The 16,348-nt window shown below is 28.2% G+C and overlaps 1 protein-coding gene across 3 annotated transcripts in view; it reads left to right on the top strand.

Annotated features, from left to right (window-relative positions):
* LOC107442961 (cyclin-dependent kinase 11B) overlaps window positions 1-9,620 on the top strand; it is a 39,390-nt gene extending 29,770 nt beyond the window's left edge. For all 3 annotated transcript variants that reach the window (XM_043050717.2, XM_043050718.2, XM_071179045.1), the window contains 6 exons: window positions 813-934; window positions 1,195-1,302; window positions 3,396-3,512; window positions 5,981-6,129; window positions 7,135-7,324; window positions 9,464-9,620. In XM_043050717.2, the coding sequence (XP_042906651.1) occupies window positions 813-934; window positions 1,195-1,302; window positions 3,396-3,512; window positions 5,981-6,129; window positions 7,135-7,324; window positions 9,464-9,568 (791 nt within the window). In that variant the 3' untranslated portion in view covers window positions 9,569-9,620. The remainder of the gene's footprint in view (window positions 1-812; window positions 935-1,194; window positions 1,303-3,395; window positions 3,513-5,980; window positions 6,130-7,134; window positions 7,325-9,463) is intronic.
* Window positions 9,621-16,348: the final 6,728 nt, after the last annotated feature.

Consider the following 16,348-nt stretch of genomic DNA (forward strand, 5'->3'; position numbering starts at 1 on the left):
GTTTTTTTTTCCAATATAATTTAAAAAGTAATATTACTGATATATTTGCTATAAATCACATAACAATATTTATTAAAAGAAATGAAATATTAATGTATATTCTCAGTAGTTTTAATTTGCTAGACCAGGTAGTTTTTCAAGTAATAATTGTCTCTTATGTGAACTGAGGAAAAATATAATTTCCAGCTTTATTTTTTCAATTGGTAATTTTTATTTTCACTAAATGTTAAGTATCAATGTAATCGTTTATATAATAATAGATCAGTACACAATTGTATGTCAACACATTATTTATTACCTTAAACTGTTCGGAATTTATTATTAAAGGGTTGTGCTTGCGTAAAATTTACTATCGTGGAAATTCAGCTTTTTTACCTTTTGGCTAATCTCATCCCTGATTACATGCATATTTATTAGTAATTATTTTTATGTTTCATGATTGTACTTTTTAGAGTACAATCTTAGAATATATTTTTATACTTTATAGAACATGTTTGCTTCTGAACTTCTCAAAAACTCACTATCTCAAAATTTTTTTAAACATCCCTTTAACTTTGTTATATTGAGAGTATAATGTACTTATATAGTATGCAGCAATGTAAGTTAATGATGTTTTAATCTTCGTGAGGTATCCTTGTCTTGTCTTTTTGAAACTGACTCAGAAAAAAGGAAAACTTCTGAATTTAAACAAACTTGTATTTGTGATAGAATTTTTGATTGAACAATGTTCACATTTGAAATTTTTTTTTTTACTAAGTTAACTTTTTATTGGTTTGATTCAGTCAATTTGTTGTTACCAAATAATTTTTTAGGTGAAGTCAAAACTTTAATGATTCAACTGTTGCATGCTGTTGCCCATTTACACGACAACTGGATCCTTCATCGAGATCTAAAGACTTCTAATTTATTACTAAGTCATAAAGGAATTCTAAAGGTATAACTTTTTTTTAACCTTATATTCTTTTCTAATTGTGGGTGTGTTTTTAAAAAGTATTAAAATTAGATTATGCCTTATTTATTATGAAAATTAGATTATTAGATTATTTCCTAAATTAGATTATGCCCTTTTTTTTTTTTGTAAAAAAAAATAAAAATCGTTTTTAAGTATGCATATTTTTCTAATAAATATCTTTTTCTTTTACTCAAGGGTGGCATTACCTTTTAATTGTAACTGTATTTTTCTTTTTCTGCTAGGTTGGAGATTTTGGTCTTGCAAGAGAATATGGTTCCCCTCTTAAACCATACACACCAGTTGTTGTCACACTTTGGTACAGAGCACCTGAATTGCTCTTAGGAGCAAAAGTATATAATTTTTTAACGCTGTTTGATCTATTTGAATTTATTTCAAATTTGTATGCTTTTCTTTTTATTATATTTTATTGTTAAATATGTTTCTGTTGATAATTCAACTCTAATTGTATTAACATCAAAATTTCTTTGCTTTTTTATGATTTTTAGTACTTTTGGTACAGTAATTAATGTAACCAACTTAAAAATTAGTAAACTCAAAATAATTACCTATTAAAAAACCAATGCCCTTCTTATACTTTGTTTTAATTTTTATGCACTAATTTTTTTTAAAAAGTTAAAAACTAATTTTTCTCAAGTTAGAATTTCGATTCTAATTTGTCTGATTTAGGTTTTAATTTACTCAATATTCAAACAATAATTTATGTATGTCAGTTGATTAGAAATTAGAGTACCGTACATCCTGCTGAATATGTCAACCCAAATTTTTTATTATGAAAAAGCTAATTTCTGGTATACTGGTTGCATAAGTCAATTACTGACAAAAAACAAACAGAAAAATATCTAAAATTTTAAAAAAAGTGAAAAAATTATTAAGTTAAAAATGTTTCGCAATTTTCTCTTTGGATATATTTGCCCTGAAGTAAGGATAAATAGCTTCATTGAATCTGACACAAATGATGTTCTGAAATCATTAAATTTGTAGATTTATGCTATGTTTATGATTTTTAAATTTGTAGATTTATGCTATGTTTATGATTTTTGTGTTATATTTTTTGAAATACTCTTGAATAAATTATCTTAACTTTCTACATATAACATGTTAAAAGTAGTGGTGAAAGGGGTAAATTGATATAGAGTTATTCATATCTATCTCATCATTTCTAATGGATAAATATTTTACGATTAACAACTGTCCAACTTAATTTCTAGTTTACTATATACCCTCTGATCTTCTTAACATTTTGGGGGTTTGGAAAGCATACGGTATATCATTAAAGGTATGCCATTTGCTACTGTTTATTATATCGCTGTATTGAAAATAACTTTCATAGTTAATGAAATTGAATAATGAAGGAATAAGAAAGAAAATTAAAGTAAATTAAATCAAATAAGTTATTTCAAATCTATTGTTGAATTTAGCATGTATGTAACACATTTAATTGCTATGCTTCTATGCTATTGCTTCTTTATTGAATAACGTGTAATGATTGGTTTGAAATTTGAACAAGTTATCAAATTCTACTTCAAAACTGAGCTAAGTGATAAATTGTGGAATGTAGATATTTTTTTAAATATGATGATAACAAGTTTATGATAATTATCAGCCCTCATAAAATCTTGATTTTTATTAGCAACAATAGTTATCAAGTACAAAATTCTTGTAAACTTTATCACCACTAACATATATCAAGTTCAATAGCTATCAACAATGACGTAATTGTAAATATCCAGTTTAACTCACTCAGTTAACCATTATATAAAAATGCACTTTTTAAGTTCTGCATGTTGAAAATTGCCCACCAAGCAGCATGCTTTTTTTTCTCCTTTAAACAGCTTTTTCTGTCTATTTGTTACCATGCCTAACAGTGGGACAGTTAAAATAAATGTTTAGTGGAAAATTAGAAACAGCAATGAGTTTGACATTTAATTAAGCAATAATACATTATTTGATTCATAAAACAAAGACACTTGGCATGGCTTGACTATAGGAAAAATGAGAGAAAGAATACTGAACAACATAGAAGAAAAGAATGAAGACTAAGGTTTGAGAAAAATCTAAAATAAAAAATCATGAAATTCAAAACCCAAAGACGCATCCCAAGAAAAGATGATGTTATGAAATGATATAATAACCATGATGAAAATTACAAACTGGAATTCCAAGACCAAACATAAAAAGGTTTGAAATAACATAGTTCAGCTAGCGAAAAGCCTACCCTAGCCTAGCGCGCCAAAAAAAAGAAGTTTTTTCTATGTAGTGATAAAATCTCATAGAGAACAAAATTATCAGAAATTTTTTCATTTATTAAAGTGTTCAAGATATAAAAGTTTAAAAAAATTAACCCAATTATAAATGTATTGTTTTATTATTATTTTTTTTATTGAAAAATTCTCAAATAACCCAATTTTCCCCCTATTTTCAGCAATATTCTACTCCCATTGACATGTGGTCCGTTGGTTGCATTTTTGGAGAATTACTGACCATGAAACCACTCTTCCCAGGAAAATCTGAGATCGATCAACTCAATAGAGTTTTTAAAGTAAGTCACTTTTATCATTATTATAATTATCATTATTATATTTCTAATGATACAATTATTAACTTTTATCTTATTGGTGAAGTGTTCTCTAAGTTCTTCTTAAAAGTTGTCAAAAACATGAACCCTTTCAACCCAACTTTTGCAGCATTAAAATTTAAGTATGAAAAGCTGTTTATGTTAGTGCTAACATATTAAAATAAGTATACTATGAGTTTATTTCCTTTTTTCCCATTTTCCTAGAAATCTCCTGGGGCAATACGTCCCAACTGTCTTGATTATTTTTTAAAATACTAATATTATATCTATAATGCATGGGAATAAATAATGAAAATAATATAAATCCATCGAATTATTTATTCTTACCAAAAGTTTTAGAAACCAGAAATTGCGGTTATAAAATACTCCAAGCAAAAACTAAAAAATTTTCTTATAATATTTTTATCATTAATGGGATATATTGTCCCTATGGTAAAGTACGATTGGGACAATACACAGGGATGTGATTCTTCCGCGTATCCGCTGATTTACGCTTTTTTCAGATTTTTCCATATCTTCCGCTCTTTTTTCATAAATTTCCGCACGGAAAAGTTTTTTATGCAGTAAATTATATTTTGTTGAAAATTTTTTCCTTCCGCGGAGCGAAAGTATTGAAGCCCCCAATAAACCTTTCTTCACATGTCAATCTGCTGGCTGGGGTAAAAGTGGTTGACCTTGGTAAAACAATGCCGTCTCCTACTCCACTACTCTCTTATCTTTTCAGGGATGAAAGACTTTTTAAAATCTCCGACCATGTTCCAAAAACTTTTGGGGAGTCGAATGAACGATATAGTCGGACTTGCGACTTGTTGCTTTGGCAACCGGGACTTCCGCTATAGATTGGAAAAAAGAAAAAAAGTCCTAAGCAGTTTCGTTTCGGCCGCTGATATTTGATTTCTTTTGATTGGCTGATTTACAGAATTTTAAATATTAGGAACTGGGTCAGATTCTGCTAAAACTGCGATTCTTATTTAGATGATTTTTATGTAAATCATCGATTTTCGTATTTAACTGATTTAAAAGTTACTTGTTGAGATTCGTTTTTACACGATTTAAAAATCATTACTCGCAATTCCCATTCACGCAATTTAAAAATTCAATATCGCGATTTGTATTTAAGCGTTTTTAAAACCCAATATCGCAATTTGTATTTAAACGTTTTTAAAACCCAATATCGCGATTTGTATTTAAACGTTTTTAAGACCCAATATCGCGATTCATATTCCCGCTAGTTTAAAATCCAATGTCGCGATTCGTATTCATATATATTTTTAAATTTCAATATTGCAATTCGTTATCACGCGGTTGTAATATCAAACATCGAATTCCGTATTTATACGCGGTTTAAACATTACTCGTTGCGATAAGTATTCACGGACTCTAAAAATTATGCATCGTGATTCTTATTTACGCGATTTAAAAATTCAATACCGCGATTTTTATTTTCGTACTTTTAAAATCCAATATCGTGATTCTTATTCACGTGATTTTAAAATTCAATATCGTGATTCTTCTTCACGCTATTTTAAAATTGAACATCGCGATTCTTATTCACGCGATTTTAAAATCAAACATTGTGGTTCTTATTCACGCGATTTTAAAATCCAATATCGCGATTCTTATTCACCCTACTTTAAAATCGAACATCGCGATGCTTATTCACGCACTCTTAAAATCCAGCATCGCGATTCTTATTCACCCAATTTTAAAATCGAACATCGCGATTCTTATTCACGCAATCTTAAGATCTAACATCTCGATTTTAAAATCCGGCATCGCGATTCTTTTTCACGCGATTTTAAAATCAAGCATCACGATTCTTATTCACGCGATTTTGAAATCCAACATCGCGATTCTTAATCTAAGGCCTCTAAAAATTGTGTGATAAATGAACTTTCTTGTCCTATAAACACTGATGATCAAAGGTCTGCAAAACGCAGTCTACAGATCAGTCATGTTAATAAAAGACCATGGAAAAATCAAAGAACTGATGAGAAAGTCCATAAAGGTCCTTTGACCATAAAAGAAATGTTTTTCAAAATGATGTGATACATAAAATCGTGCTTATGCATAATTACTCAAAGTTATCAAAATTATTTAAAAAAAAATTATTTTAATCAAGATTTTATTTAAGAACATAATTACCATTTATTTATATTTATTTGAATAGATAATAATGTAATCATTATCAGATTGGCTATTGAATTCATATCATTTTTTCTTTTGCACGTTTAATGCTACAGTTATAAACTTCCTCTTTTTTGTGTTTTTGTCAATCACATCCCTGCTATCCGGTTGAACAAAGTTAACAGATAGCTTCATATACAGGCTGCAAAACTGTTACGGTATAGCTATCCGAAGCAATGTTGNTTTTTTTTTTTTTTTAATTTTATTTTATTGATTCATTCAAGCACTTTTACCTTAAATTTTAGGATCTTGGTACCCCCAGTGAAAAGATATGGCACGGCTACAATGATCTTCCTTTAGTAAAGAAAGTCACTTTCACAGAATATCCTTATAACAACTTGAGAAGTCGTTTTGGTCACAATTTTACAGATTTAGGTTTTGATCTCCTTAACAGGTATTATTTTCCTGTAAAATATTTTTGTAAACCAAATTTAAAGACCTGTAACATTTATTTTTTCTCTGTTCTTATTTTGTTTTTGATCCTTTTCTAAATTAAATGTTTAAACTAAAAGATTGCTTTCCTTATTATAGCCTAATACTATGACATTACTTTATTACACTACATTTAAACACTAAACACACCAACACTTTACAATACAACATATAATAACTGTTTTTTTTTTAACTGGTTATGCTATGTTAAGATAAATTTATTTGAATTGGTGTGTAAACTTATTAACGATTATTTTTAGTTTAAATTACGTTAATATTGCTATTAAAATTTACCATTAAATAATTTAGGACTTAACGGTCAGCTTTATGCACATTGTGATGCGTGTACAAATTATATTCATATATCGGCCTCTTTTGTAAGCAAAAATATTAAAATACAATTGTGGATTCACCAAACTTGTTCAATTTATTGAGTTAACACCGGTAATAAAAATTTATTGGTCCAAAATCAAACAATTATGTAACTTACAATTGCATGTTATGGTGCACATCAAAAACTATTATTAATTATCTGTAACACATTAAAACTAATTTGGTTCATTACCCCATAATGATTGAAGATTATTATTTAAAAAAATAAAGGTGAAAAAAAATCTAAAATAATGTTAGTAAATAGATTCAACAGAGAGATTAAAATGATGAGACCAAATAAATAAACAAATGACAGAGTAAGATTTGACAAAATATTATATTGAGAATTAACTATCTAAAAATTATAAATTTTTAATGAAAATCAATTCTAAAAGAGAAAACTATATATCTTTATTATAGAACAATTATACTGTAAGTATATGAATGCAAAGCACAGCACAACAAATAAATTTGAAATTATACTTTAAAATTATCACATTTCTAATTTTAATTTAGATGTTTTAACTACTGTCTTACAGTCACTTTTTTTTATTATTTGAATTTAATGTATCGTAATTCAATTGAAAACTTTCAGATTTTTGACATATAATCCAGCTAGGAGAATAACAGCAGAAGAAGCCAAAACTCATGCTTTCTTTGAAGAAAAACCAAGACCCATTTCCCCCTCTATGTTTCCCACATGGCCTGCAAAAAGTGAACAACCCCACAGAAAACAGCACAGCCCTAAACCACCCTCTGGAGGAAAACAATACGCTAAACAAATGGTATGTATCTCAACTGAAGAATTCTATTCTTGCTTTGATTTATGCTTATAACACAAAAGATCATTTTTCTTTTCCTTATGATAAGATGAAGTTTGTAAGTGGAAAATGAAAAACATTTTTTTATTATCCGTTCAATTATTTGGAGCATTAATCAATTGAAATTGATTAAAAAAAATTATTTATCGATGACAATATTTTGAAAAAGACTCCACTCTGTAGTTTCTAATTTCTTGAAAATTTATTCTCAGTATGTCTGATAACATCTCTTTAAGCTATTGTTATTAAATTGAGTTTTGCATCACCTTTAAAATATACTAAGGTTTGTTTTACGTTAAAGTTCTGTCAGTTACATATAACAGTAGTACAATGTATTAAGCCTACCAGGTCAAAATTTTAAGTACAATGTGCATTGTGTCTCAATTGTAAAGGATTGGCACAGGAAGCCTGTGTCGATTTAAGTTTCAAAATCACAATCAGAGTGTTACTTGCGATTTCTGTTCTTAAATTCTGATTATTAACTTAATACACTGTATTCTTTATTATGAGGTGATAAGTATTAATTTCAAGTATGTCAGTGAAAATTAAAACAGTAGTATAATTTTTAAAGATTGCAATAAAAAGATTATTTTTATTATAAAATTTTAAAATAAAAGTATATCCAAATAAATCAGTGAAACAGCAAGACAAATGATATGCATGTTATCACATGACGCGATCTTGCAATTTTGCTCTTAATCTTTTTATTTTTTTTACACATTTATCTATTGTTCTTTTGAGTATATTTTCAATAGCACCTTTAAATCTTTTCATCTTTGCTGAAATACTTAAACTTGACCTATCTTTGCCATCTGAATTCCCTGTTTCTAATTTCTATTTTGTTTAATTGTATTTTTTAAACTAATGCACACAATAACTTAAATGGCATTATTAGATAAACAAATTTAAATCTGCAGAAAACTGAATAATATTTTGGAAATTTCAGTAAAAAGTAAATGTATCCTTATATTTATAGGCCTAAATGTATAACAAATATTAATGAACCTGATCTTAAAATCCATATTGATCCAAAAAAAGACCCAAATTTATCAAATGTAAAATTACTTATGTTCTTTGATTTTTGTAAACATCTGGGTGATTATCTTCACAGAAAGGATATTGCATTATTTTAATGCTATAAATAAAGTATTAAAATACAAATAATCTTTTCCAAATTTTACCATACTTCAAAAATATAATTAGTTTACTCTTCAAAAATACCTTTTTATCACATTAAATATTATTTATTTTTGGAACTATTTATTGTTCAAATGTGTATTTGAGCAATTTTATTCATGTAGTTGTCAAGGGAAAAAAAAAGGGAGTAATCTTACGGCACTGATTTTTTCCAAATCCTTTTCTTCGAAATTGATTAACTATGTTCATGAATGATGTAAACATATTTAAATACTTATGAAGAATTGATTTACTCTTGATCCTTGAAAGTTGATCTGGCATAAAATTTTAATTTTATCCTTTTATTTTTGCTTAATGGATTTTTTTATATTAGATCATGATGTTTGTGTTGGATGCATTTTAGCTGCTTATATATCTTGCATCATTTTATTAACCAACCAAAAGCACTTAATTTGAATTAACAAAATTTAGTAAGAAAATAAAAGTACTTAAGTTATTTAGCAAGAAGTAATTGAAGTAAGAATCCTATTTTTTTACAGTAATTCTTTACTGATATTATTATTTTGATTGGGTCAGGATAGCCTGATTGGCAGAGCTCTGAGAATGGGAATTCGAATCCAGCTGGCCGAAGACTCGCCGTGCAGTAAATATTGAGTGGTGCGTGTTAAATTTGTCGGGTCACAAAGTCCTCCTTGTTCTCATAACAAATTATACCTCTGGAAGTACTGAATTGGAGATCGATCATTATCTGATTCAGGTCTAAATTATAATCTGTAGATGAATGTGAATGGGTTCGTCCTATAAAACGGGTGTGGCAAAAGTTGAATTCTTGGCCATAGATGGCGCCACTGGAGAACAAGGACAATCGCACCCCTCTGCCTTAATGGTCGACAACAACAGCATTATTTTGATTAAGTCCTTCTTGCTTTAATGTGTATATTTATTAAAAGTTTTTATCCATTATAGGGGGAAGTGGATGATGAAGGGTTGATGGCAGCCGCTGGTTTTCATATGGCTGGTGCTCATGCTGGCCAGTCTGCTAAAGGAGGTGGATTTAGTTTGAAATTTTAATGTTAAGTTTAAATTATGATTGTGTAAATAATGTAATAAATATTTTATTTTATTTTTGTCTTTTAGTTTTTATTTAAGCAAAACAGATTTAATTGCAAATTTATCAATCTATGTTTCTTAATAATTTAACTGATTTTCTAGATATTATTTCAAATTTAGTTTTTTGAAAATAAGTTTAAATTAAAGGGACGGAGACAGGTTGCCATATAAGCTCATATAGAGAGGATATGATCAGAAATTAAAAGTCTTGCAATGCTATTTTTATGCTTACAAGTACAAACACATTTTATACAGATAATTTCATATTTTTGTTAAGTAATATGCGTTGTTGTCAGAGCAGAGTCATAAAATATCATCATTTTTCTATGGTGTCTGTAATATATTTTCTTAAACCATTCCTCACAACCTATCGGAAATATAACCTGTGTAGAATCTCTCTTGGCTACTGCAATTTTCCTAGTTTTGTTTTTCACTTTTAGTTATTTTCCAGTTTTTTCATTGGGGAGTTTGCGTTTTGTATTTTTAATCTGTTTTTCTTTTATACTGAAAATGGGGTCTATTTTTGAGCCTTAAAATGAGTTGACTTTTTGAAGCAAGTGAAATTTCAAGTATTTCTTGGAATTATCCATTCAATTTAAGTTTTATAGTTGATATTAAACGAATGAATGCATTTTAATTGTAATTTTAAATTTTATTGGAATGCTTTAAAATACATTTAATCGTCAAATTTGAAAAAGTAAGGTAATAAGTTGTCATCTTTGAATAATAAAGTAGAAATAAAAATAAATTAGTAGTTCCTTTGCTGGAATGTACTGGAAATCGTTCTTGAAACTGTAAACAAGTTTTAACGATTAAAAATCTGAGAAGAAAAAATAATAATTATTATTATTTAAAAACTTACTGATTTAATGCATTTATTTGTTGAATTCAAAAAATTATCATTTATTAAGTAAGCTTTATACATTTTATAAATGACTCACATGCAAGGCTGGATTACGTATTAGTCCGTGGCCTGGGGACCCCCTCAAAATGGATTTTTTGAAAAAATTAAGAAAAGCAATGATTTTTCAAAATGTTATTTTTTTTAGTTCTAATTTAATAAAATAAAGTAAAATTTAATTTATTATTATTTATTTTTATTTTAAATATGCTTTCTTGAATGAAAAGATATATAAATACTTTTATATTTGAATAAATAAAAAATATACGAGAAAAAATATAACCTAAGGGCCCCAAAATTTTGAATGACCTAGGGCCCCGCGTACGCTTAATCCGGCCCTGCTAATGTGGATGGATCAAACTTCTTAATAGAATCAAACTGGATTTAATAAATGTTTTACTGCTAAATGAACTTAAGAAAAAATGTCATGCAATCGCGAATCTTTACTTAATTAGTAAGTAGCTTAATTATTAGTAATCTATAAATATTGCCACAGTTAAGAATCTGAAAATGAAAATTTTCTACATTAATAATTAAGGTCATCGACGACTACTTTATTTTGAATTCGCTGGAGTGGAGAGTAGAAATCGGCACTGACAATCTTCATTTATCTAAGGTTGAATTGAGTTATCATGTCTTACATATTAGTGAATTAATGTTCAATAATTGCAGTAGTAGTTACGCCTCATTACTCCCTCTCCACAATTTTGTTAGGGATAAAATTCGATGAAGGAATACCACAAGTTGCCATATTTGCGAAAGACCTGCTGTATTAAGTTCACGATTGTGTGTGTGTGACTTCTGCTGTGTTGCAGTCAAGCATGTGCTGCAGGATCCCGTTGTGTGTAAATGAGACTGAAAAGCCACAGCTCGAGGTGGCAGTCACAGATAGCAAGTCAACTTTTCAATGTGTACCATCTATCGAAGTTGGCGTGTTCATATCACGTCCGGGTCACCAATGTGGAGAGAGTAGAAATCGACAACGCCAAAGTTCATCTATCAAGAGGTACCTCAGGATTGAATCGAGTTGGCAGCATGTACTTTACACCAGTGAATTGATGTTTAATAATCGTAGTGGTAGTTACGCCACAACTTGAGTTTTTAGCTCGGTTATCAGTTCTAATCAATTATTTAATTAATACATTCTATAAACCTCAGTTTAACGGATTCTTAGCAGACGTCAAAGAATGCAGAATTTGAAATAATTTAATAAGAAAATACAACTTTGCTATTTAAAAAAAAAGACTATTTATTTTTCTACGGCTCAATTGCGAAAGAGATTACGATTCTACTGCTAAAAGCTAAACAAAGCGAAAGTGCAGAATAAATAAATAACAAATTTAACTATGCCGTAAAATAATTCTCAAAAACTCATGTTCTCAAGTTAAATTTATGATAGAGACCCCAAGCAAAAAATATATAATGTGTCTATGTTCTTTGCCTGAACTTTCGGAATTGCTTGAGCAATTCTGATAGACTCTCAGATGCGTTAAATAAGCTTTGCTCTTTCATTTATATATTCTAATATTAAAATAATATGAATTTGTTAAAAAAAATTCTAAATTAAATTTTATATACATGCGTAAAAATCAAAAAATGGAAGAAGCGCTATTTTGATTTATTTCTCATTTATTTACTTGACTGTTTTTTTTTTTTTTTTCTTTTTGACATCCAATAACTTACTGCAATTACTATACTCAGCCTAAAAAATTTTTTTTAAAAAAATCACCTCATTTTCATAATAAAAAAAATATCCGAATCGAAATTTGTTTCATTTTAGTCTATTGTTTATCTCACATTAAATACGTTTAAATTATAAAATTCAATTATGCACGATAAAAGTAAAATAACATATATTTGCTTCAAAATTCAAACCACAAAGAAGCTAATTGAAAAAGAATTCTTTGCAATTGATCAAGAATATCAAAAAATTAAANTACTCAGCCTAAAATTTTTTTTTTTTTAAAATCACCTCATTTTCATAATAAAAAAAATATCCGAATCGAAATTTGTTTAATTTTAGTCTACTGTTTATCTCACATTAAATACGTTTAAATTATAAAATTCAATTATGCACGATAAGAGTAAAATAACATATATTTGCTTCAAAATTCAAACCACAAAGAAGCTAATTGAAAAAGAATTCTTTGCAATTGATCAAGAATATCAAAAAATTAAAGCATAGGATTGTTTGACGTCATAAGAGAGAGGGGGGATTTTGAGAATCTCCTATTTTATTTTACATAATTATTAACACTGAGCACTCTTAACTAAAATAATTAAGCAATTTCTGTAAATCAAATCAAGATAAATACTTTGATTTCATATAGAAAAATCGTTTTATATAATCCGTATTTTTAAACTGTATTTCATCGAAGATACGGATTTTTTGTTAATCTTTCAGGATAAAATAAAAAGCAAAAACTTTAAAAAGTGATTGCTCTAAAACTAAGTTTAAATTTTAAGGATGCCAAAAAAAATTATTTAATTAGTTTTCCTTTTATGTCCAAATATCCCCAAAACCATCACTATAAACTATTTAATTATTTTCGGAATAAAGTGAGATGTCTTGCCTAATTTTAGCTGCAAAAAATCACAATTCTCATATACTGCAAATAAATTGAAAATATTGAACTGAAATACGGAATGACACAGGAAAAAGTCTTCAACTTAGTCGTAAAACAACTTAAAAACTACATCATTAAAATTCTCATATCAGAATGTTTCTTAAATGTGATAAATAAAATATTTGTGGTTCGTCTTCACTTGTAGAGTTCAATCGAAACGGCTCGGGATTCGTAAAAAAATAGATCAAAACAAACTAACAAAAACAAACTTTTAATTATAACAAGTTATATAGATCTTTAAGGTCATTTAAAGAATCAAATTTTTTCAACGATTGCGCATTCTAATCGAAATATATTCATATCAAGAATATAGAATTATCAAATCATAACGACTGTCAAAATTGATCCAAAACCTAAGAACTGGTGGGGAGTCGACTTACTCTCCCAAATAGCCGTCAGCGCCATCTATCAAAAACATTTTTTATACTTAAATATTTCTCTAAAATATTTATACTACTCTTTCATAATGTTCCATCGAATAGTTTATGAGTTTTGATGTGATAAGCACATGGGATAGCAACGACATTAACTTTTTTTTTTAATATTGTGAGATCACAATCATAACGAAGTCTTCATAATAAAAGTTTTGTTCAGTTAATTACTCTAATTATTAAAATTTTTGGTTAATTTGTAATTAGTAAATTTCAGTTCAGTTAAAATTAGCAATAATTACCAAATTAATAATTAATGGGTTAAATTAGTAAATTTAATTCAGTTAATTCTTAAAATTTCTATTCAGTTAAAATTCTAGTTAGTAAAATGTTCTTTTTTTGTTTACATTTAAAAATTTATGAATATAATAGAAATGCATGATGGGCAATTTAGCAAAGTACTATCCACTATTCATCCACTAAGTTTACTATCGTTTTTTTTTTTTTTTTGAATAATTACCTAGAAAATTACATTGAATAGTTTTTCTATTTTGTACTGAATTGATATAAAATATTCTTAAAATAATGGTTTGACATTTTACGCGAATAAAGGAAACTTTGATAGGTATGCAGACTCGTGTGTGAGTAATGTAGCTCATTGTTATAATAATTGGTCTAGGAATATTTAGTAAGTCATTACTTTCTCTTCTCTTTCGACTAAAATAATGTTGAAATGAGACTCAAACTGGTTTCTCAAACGTAAGTGATTCGTAATGCTTCCTGTGTCCTGGGTCAAGTAATCAGGGTCACTGTTTGCCCCACATCTGATCCATCAAAATTGACCGCTGCAGTTAAATATATTCGTCCTCTGTATAATTTATAGATCTGTAATAAATAAAGAGCTCTTGAAATATGTTACACATTTTCTTGACTTTCTAATTTATTCGAAGTTTTATTCATCTTCTTTTGGTAACAACTGAAGGTCTAGTATTTTCAATGACTTTTAAACGTATATATTTCATAGTAAATTATTGAAAGATAAATATTTTGAAGTTTATGTATTGCATAATTGTATAAATACGCTCTTTGAAAAGACACATATCGAGTGAAAAGTTTTTGATGAGTGAACATAAGTAATTTTGCTAAGAAATCAGTCTTTTAAATTTAAGGGTATATTGTTATAACAAATTTTGTCAGTTTACAACCGTTATTTAATATTTTAACTTATAACAATTTCCGCATGCATCACATTGTGCATGCAGCTTATGGTTCAAAATCATTTAACGAATGTCTCTAATAGTATATTAATATAATTTGCACTAAAAATAATAGCCGCAAAATGGTTAACAAGATTAGGTACCGATTTAAATAACTTTATCTTAAAATGTAACATCATAAGGTAATATCATAGAATTAGATTATAATAATAAAAAAAATATATATTTTAGTTTAAACCTTTAATTTAGAAAACGATCAACATCAAAAACTTCATAATAACAAAGCAAAATAAGAAAAATAAATATCCCAGATAAATACATTTACATTTTTGACATGACTGTCTGTGGAAAGAGCTCCTCCGCTATTCGTCTGAAGCAGTGGCGGTGACCATAGTTACGAGGTTTAACTATTTCATGTAGGGGTGTTGGGTCGATATTTAAGACAGGTTTTGGCGAGAGAAAGGAAATAAACTCAGATCTGACTGTAACTTACAGAGGCTACACAGCCAACACTCTGATATTTTATGCCTACAACAATAGTCTCAGCCACACATGAGTCTATCAGATGAAAGAGAAAGATGCCCGCTTCGCGGGCAGGTACTCTGATTCACCATCTATCAAGTCAAGAGAAAGGAAATAAGGTGAGGAAAAAGTTTGAAATGCGCTATTTCTTGTTTCCATAACTGGCGAGGGGTGTTCTTTCTGTAGACAAACTATATTAATTTTATGCAACTAAAACAATGTGGATTGCCATGTGATTTCCCGACCCACAAAAATGCACCGACAACAACGGAAAACTGTGTTAGACCATTACTTTATATAGAGAAATTACTTTCATAATTTATTTGCTGACTAAATAGTGTTGATTCTGAAACAAATAAGATAATTTTCAATAAGTTAAGAGAATTCGTTTTAATTATTTTATCCAGGAAAAAGGTTTGTTGTTGTTGGAATTACTATTTGTTGAAGATGCCATAAGTTGAAGAGGATGTTGATGTGTGTATTTTCAGTTGTCCTTATTTTATTCCAGAGTGACGTAGGCAAGCAAATATTTATCAAATCATAAATTACTTCCTAAAGAATCAAATTACAGTAAATTAAAATGATTTATTTCAGAAACTATGTTGAGTCGTGTGGAGCTCCAAAGTAAAAAAAAAAAAATGATTCATTTTTATGTACAGATAAATTAATAAATTTAGAAGACGGAAAGAAGCGCCAAGGAATTCATGCATTGGCTATTAATTGATTAAATGTAATGTCAAGGTTCTTTTTCTTTGCCTTACTCCAGTGTTTCCCAAACTTATGACTTTTGTGTACCCTTTCTAAATTTTTCGCAACGCGGTGTACCAGTAGTAAAAAAATTAATGGATTTTTTACTATAAAAAATTGCTCAAAAGTTAAAAATCACAACTGGCTGTTGACACCACTCATTATTAACTGTTAACTCTGCAAAAAATAGCCAATAGAAAAATACATAATCGTAAATTTTCATGGCTAGTATTGTTTTTAAATAAAATTTTGTGAAATTTTTGTTTGTTGCAAGATATTTCGTATAAGAACGCGTACCCCCGCTAAACTGTTCCCGTACCCCTGGGGGTACGCGTACCACACTTTGGGAAACACTG

Source organism: Parasteatoda tepidariorum, chromosome 3, assembly GCF_043381705.1.
Source record: "Parasteatoda tepidariorum isolate YZ-2023 chromosome 3, CAS_Ptep_4.0, whole genome shotgun sequence".
In the NCBI taxonomy this organism is placed as follows: Eukaryota; Metazoa; Arthropoda; class Arachnida; order Araneae; family Theridiidae; genus Parasteatoda; species Parasteatoda tepidariorum.